The sequence below is a fragment of the Chanodichthys erythropterus genome, chromosome 3 (genome assembly GCF_024489055.1).
Source record: "Chanodichthys erythropterus isolate Z2021 chromosome 3, ASM2448905v1, whole genome shotgun sequence".
Classification (NCBI taxonomy): Eukaryota; Metazoa; Chordata; class Actinopteri; order Cypriniformes; family Xenocyprididae; genus Chanodichthys; species Chanodichthys erythropterus.
The window spans coordinates 49,795,083-49,801,082 of NC_090223.1; the positions used below are offsets into that span (position 1 = coordinate 49,795,083).

The following is a 6,000-nucleotide window of genomic DNA, read 5'->3' on the forward strand; positions in this document are numbered from 1 at the left end:
TCAATTATATATCTTAAAATATGTTAGTGTTATTGTTTTGTCTCAAGATGCACACCAGTAATGTTTTTTCTAAGACACAATTATAAAAGCTACTTAAATGCCGTAATTAAACCAAGGCCTAATCCTGTCTTAATCTAAGCCCTGTCTGTGAAACCAGGGTATAGTCATTAACATGTACTCACTTTAAGTGCACTTATTGTAAGTGGCCTTTCATTTAATGAATATTATATTATCTGCAAGTACAGTGTTTTTAAATACACCTGTAGGATTTGAAGTACACTACAAGTGCACATTCAGTACATTCATCATGCTTTTTTTCACAAGGGACTGAGGGGCTGTTTACACGACACCACTTTTAACTAAAAAACAGAACACTTTTTATGGACGTTCATTTACACGACATTTTTTTGTAAACTTTTCAAAGTGCATGTGTTTGAATAAACTACAAAAGCACAAATATGTGAATACAATGAAGTCATGTGCATGTGTATTAAGTGTTAAGTCTCTAGGCGCGTAGTGTTTCTTTACAAAGTGACATCGCCAACTACTGGCCCGGCATGAATAATACATCTTTTTTAGTCATTTTCACAGATCTGTATTTTGCCAGCATTGTTGTCTGTATGCAAAAAACACAATGGAAAGACTTTTCTGTTTTTAGTACATCATTGTTGTGTAAACATACCCTAAATCTACAGGATTTTTCTGTGTAGATTCTGTGTGCTTCAAAAATCAGCTTTATTTGACCTCAATTTACTCTACTTTTATCTGAAGAGAGAGTGTCATTTATTTAAATTGTTTGAAGCTTTATTTATTTAAATGATATTAACATGCTAGCCTTAATGAATCCCGTTACTGAATTCCAAAAACCATTTAGTATGCCGTTTGATGACTGTGAAAGCTATTTTAAAACATTTAAATGAAGGTTAGCATGTTTGAATGTGTTGGCTGGACTGATGCCATACTGTGATGACAGTGGAATGACTGAATACATCAGCTGTACTTCATTTCCCTGAGGCCCCTAACCTCACAATGACACACAAGCAAAAAAGACATGAGTTCAGCCTATATATATATAAATATTGCGTTCCAACAAAACATGAAAAGCAATATTAAACTGTAATGTGACAGCATCTGGATGACAGGCTGTCACATGCATTTTTAGTGATTAACAAAACACTGTTAAAAAAGCCTTTTAACTCAACTGTTCCTGTTTAGTTCATCTGGATCTGGATCAGTCAGGCATGGTTAAAAGGCATGTTTAGTTAATTCAGGCATGGTTAAAGGCAGAGAGAATCAGCTCTCCCTGAGATATATCCCTGAGGATGCCAGAGCTTGCCGGGTGAAGAACAAAAAGAGAGGACAGAGGAGCAAACAAAGGGCATGACACCAACAAAAAACCCTTCAGCTTAATGCATCTGACAGCTCTGAAGAAAACAACACATCACACCAGAGGAACAGAGATGGTTGCTAGCAGCAAAGCTTTAACACTCACAATGAGTCAATATGAACTGGAAATTATAAAAGCCAGAGTATCACGTCTTTCCACAACATATGTGCTCTTATTTTTAGCTCTACATTTAAAAATAGACGTACATCCCTCTTTTAATTATTACTTTCATTCACAATTTTCATTGAGAATCTGACTTTATTATCATTATTACTTGCAAAACGAGAAAATTATGACCCCTGAGTGTGACGCGAGAAACATTTCTTAGCTCTAGCCATTCTTGCCATTCAAGTTTTCCCAGTTGCTTTTGGATTTTCAACACTCTTTCAGAGTTTCTGTATAGGCGCATACCATAGGTTCTTGACTACAAAAAAGCTATACTGAGGCATGTTGTCACAATGGGAACCACATGTTTGTTAAATCTGATTTGAGAAATATGACCTAAAGTGAAACAGAAATACTTATTGAAAATACTTATTTAACTTAATTTTCAGCTAAATTTAAACAGCAAAACTGTGAAACACAAAACAATTCACGAAACGGCAAAAACGATCCCTTTATATTATCTTAATATGTAATCTGTTAACTAGATGCTTAAAACCAACATACAAAACCACTGCGAGAGAAAACGCATTTTGTTTAATTGGATTTTTTTGACTATGAATCTTAAAGTTGTGATAACTTTCCTGCGAGACAACTAGAACCGCAGTCTCCATTAACATTTGAATTATGCATAATAACTGGGACATAGAAAATTGTTTCAAATGCATAAAAGCCATTTAAACTTGCACTTTCTATTAATCTTTTCCTGATGCTTTGGGTTTAAATATAAGAAATCACAAGTATCTCTTTAGAAGCAAGACTGGAGCAAGTTTTCACATTTCAGTATTTTTCAGGACAGAGTCATTTTTGTATACCATAGAAACATCTTGTTTTTTCAACAAACTAAACCTATTGAACCATTTAGCAGGACATGGCACTTCATATAAGTGTCTTTCACTTTCACTTCATATAAGTGTACTAACATTTAGATTAACCAATGCACTTATTGTGTACACTTATAATGCCTACATGTAATTACAGCTGTAATTAATTTCTGAAATTACACTGTTGACGCCATACCCCTTAACCCACCCTTAAACCATAAAACCTGTCCCTAACCTTACCCGTATCCCACCTTCAGAAATACACGAACAATAAGTGTATTGAAACATACATTGTTTTACTTAAAGACACCAAATATAAGTTTGACCTGTTCCTTTTTGAAATATGAAATATTCAAAGTAATATAAGTCATTTTTAACAACATTCTTTTCCAGAATATAGACAACCTCCGTGTGTGACAACTAGCCCCGGTCTCTTTTAAATGTGACCATAAGACTTCAAAGCTCGTTTTTAAGCATATAACAAAATAACAATACGCCAGGTTTAAAGCAGCACTTGCCATTCTTGTTGTCCGGCAGCTTTGGGGTAGAATCTAATATCATTGTTGAGGTTGAATAAGGTGTCATCTTCAGAGAGATGAGGCAGGTCAGTCTTATAGAGCGGATTCTCATAGAGCGCCTTCAGTCTGGAGGAACCCTGGACAGCTCTCTGCTTCTGTCCGCTCACGGTGTCTCTCATCAAACCCCTCTTCTCTGAGCCCAACTGCAGCTGTCTCACTCTCTTTTCAGACTCGGCTCTCTCTGTCACTTTCTCCCGTGAGTGCGAAGTGAGATTGGAGTTGGGTTCATTGCTGAAATCCTGCAGTAATCTCAAAGAGTGTTTATTAGGCCAGCCCGGTTCGGCGGCGGCGGCTCTGGCGCGCTGTTTGGCCCAGGACCGAGACTCCTCGCCCGGGGTGTGAGCGCAGGAGCAGCCGCCTCCTCCTCCAGCGCTGGAGCTCGAGCCCGCCGCGCGCTTCTCCAGCTTGGGTAACAGGTCTATCATGATGTGCATGGTGCAGGCGACCAGAAACACCATTAAAATCAACACGCGAAATTTACGGAAAAGGATCATTGTTATACCTTGCAACAATATAATACAGCCTATAATAAAGGATATTTAAGGGCGCATGTGGTGTCCGACTGTAATCCTCCTTATGATGGGAGATCCATGTTCAAAAATCAGGTGCAAAAACCCCAGTGTTTCCAGGTGTATCAAGACATATTTCTCTTCGGCATAGTTGCGCGGATGATTTTGGTTTAGATCAGATGTCCTGCCGCATCCTTACACCTTCAGTTCATCATGATAAAGCGCATCTGTAAAATGTCCCGGTAAATAATGACAAAGCACGAGAAAACCGCCGTTTGACTTCTCAAGAACCGCACGGATGTCGGATCAGCAGTCCCATGTGTGGATTTCTGCAGTATGTGAAGAGGCAGATAAAGTGCATTAGTTCTTCATGAAGAGCAGTCAGTGACAGGTGTAGATGTATCAGTGCCCTGTGTGTTAAATATTGGGATCCTGCCTCTCCTCGTCACAGCATTCAGATTGGCTGAGAGTCCAGAGACTCAAGGAAGAGCGACTCAAAAGATATTCAGCTTGGAATGTTGGTGCAGTTCCTTTCTGTGAAGACAGAGGGCGCTCGTGCGCATTAGATTTAACGTTACTGGTGATTGGTGGTGGTAAAACTATAGTAAAACCAATACATAATGCTTAATTTATCAGTAGACACAATGGGAATATTAAGGGAAATATATTAATCAAATGTTCTTAAATTTTTTGATTATTTGTATGTTTAAGGAATCAGTCTAAATGAAAATCATGTCTTCATATGACCTGGAAAAAGTGTCCCAATTAACATGAATTACCCTCATTGAAGAAAGAAATTCGTACAGTTTTGGAAGGACAAGGGTGAGTAAATGATGGCAAAATATTTATTTGGGGGTAACTATCCCTTTAAGATAGTGTTTGTTAATGTTATTCATGAAAAGTTTCAGTGTCTGGTGTTATGATCTGCTGGGGTCATCATTACCTCAGCATTTAAATATTTAAAGCCAACTTCTGTATATGCAATAAACACTGAGACTTAAGATTCAAATTAGTTTATAGTACTTTCTAGACAATTTGAATACATTTTCCCAAACTGATGACATATTTTGAAAGATTAGCCTCATAAGAGGAGGATGTAAAACGTAACAGTTGCCAGTTTGATGTCAAAATGCATGAGGATAAAAACATTTTCATCAGAACAATGACGGGATTTTATCATCAGACTAACAGTAGAATTATGAATTTGATATGGCAGTTTGCCATGGTTTGTGTCTGGGGCAAGCATTTATCTTCTTTGCTTTGTCTTAATAAGGATTATTACTGACTCAAAACTAGCAGATAAGAAATGATGTCTCAAAATTAATTAAAGTTCACTATAGAGCCCTGGGGGTGACGTGAGAGGTTGTAATATTTTAAATAACTGTGATTTAAATGTTAAAAATCTATGCAATTATGCTAGAAAAAGAAAAAAAAAATAGATTGTTGATGAACATCACCGTTTTAGGTTTAGGAATTAATTGCAAACATTTGAATTAAAAAGAAAAAGTATTTTAATCAACCTTGTCGAACTTTACAGTATCTATGTCTGCATAGAAGTCCTGCTACATGTGTTGCCTTGCAAAAACTGGAACCCCTCCGTCTTCCTTCTATCTCTGCTGCAGGATCTAAAGCAGCTGCTGCTAAAATTATCCATAATATTTCCTAGATCTGCAGTTGAAGTTTTTGCAGGAATAACAGCAGAAATAGTTTTGCAGAAAAAAACATGTGTGGGTGTTTCTTCAGCTTCAGGGTTCATTTTTATTGAAACTAACACATAAACAAAGTTTTTTTCTTTTTATTATGAAGGTCACAGTAAAACTCTTGGAAATTGCATATTGTAGGAGAGCTATGAATATGGTTTCAGAAAAATTCCTTAAATATGATGTGTTCTGTCCACACAGCATGCCAACTCTAAACTGTACACTGTAAAAAAAAAAAAAAAAAAAATTCTGTTAAATTTACGGTAAAAAAAAAAAAAAAACGGCAGCTGTGGTTGCCAGAAATTTACCGTAAAAAAATACGGTAGCAATGTTTTAGGTTTTACAGATTTAACTTAAATTTACAGTAACATACCATAGTTCATTAACTGATATAATCAGTGTTGGGGAGTAGTTAACTACATGTAGCGGCGCTACTAGTCTAACTACATTTTTCAGTAGCTTGTATTTAGTTCAGCTACTTTTAAAACAATGTAGCTTTTCCAGTAGTTAACTACATTTTCCAGCAAGTAGCGGCGCGACCAGAAGCTACAAGCTACATTCCATTTTGCGTTCTGCGATCCATTGAAGCAGCACAGCATCTTCAGATCATAAACTAAAACCGTGCATTACCACCATCTATTGTTATATCACGAATCTTGCGGCTTTACAGTTCATCAGTTTATCAAGAAGAGATCGCCTGATGATTATGTAAAGGACAGGTGGGTTCACACTGCACGAATCGATTAGTAAAGGTTACCCTTAATTTATAAACAAATGATTAAAACGCTGTCTGTGTCGAAGACTTAAAGCACATACAGGTGAATAGTAGCCTTTTTACAT

At 36.8% G+C, this 6,000-nt stretch overlaps 1 protein-coding gene across 1 annotated transcript in view; it reads right to left on the bottom strand.

Moving 5' to 3' along the window:
• fam20ca (FAM20C golgi associated secretory pathway kinase a) overlaps window positions 1-3,811 on the bottom strand; it is a 75,400-nt gene extending 71,589 nt beyond the window's left edge. Inside the window, exon 1 of the mRNA XM_067376953.1 lies at window positions 2,892-3,811. Within this exon, the coding sequence (XP_067233054.1) occupies window positions 2,892-3,445 (554 nt within the window). The 5' untranslated portion in view covers window positions 3,446-3,811. The remainder of the gene's footprint in view (window positions 1-2,891) is intronic.
• Between the last annotated feature and the right edge of the window lie 2,189 nt (window positions 3,812-6,000).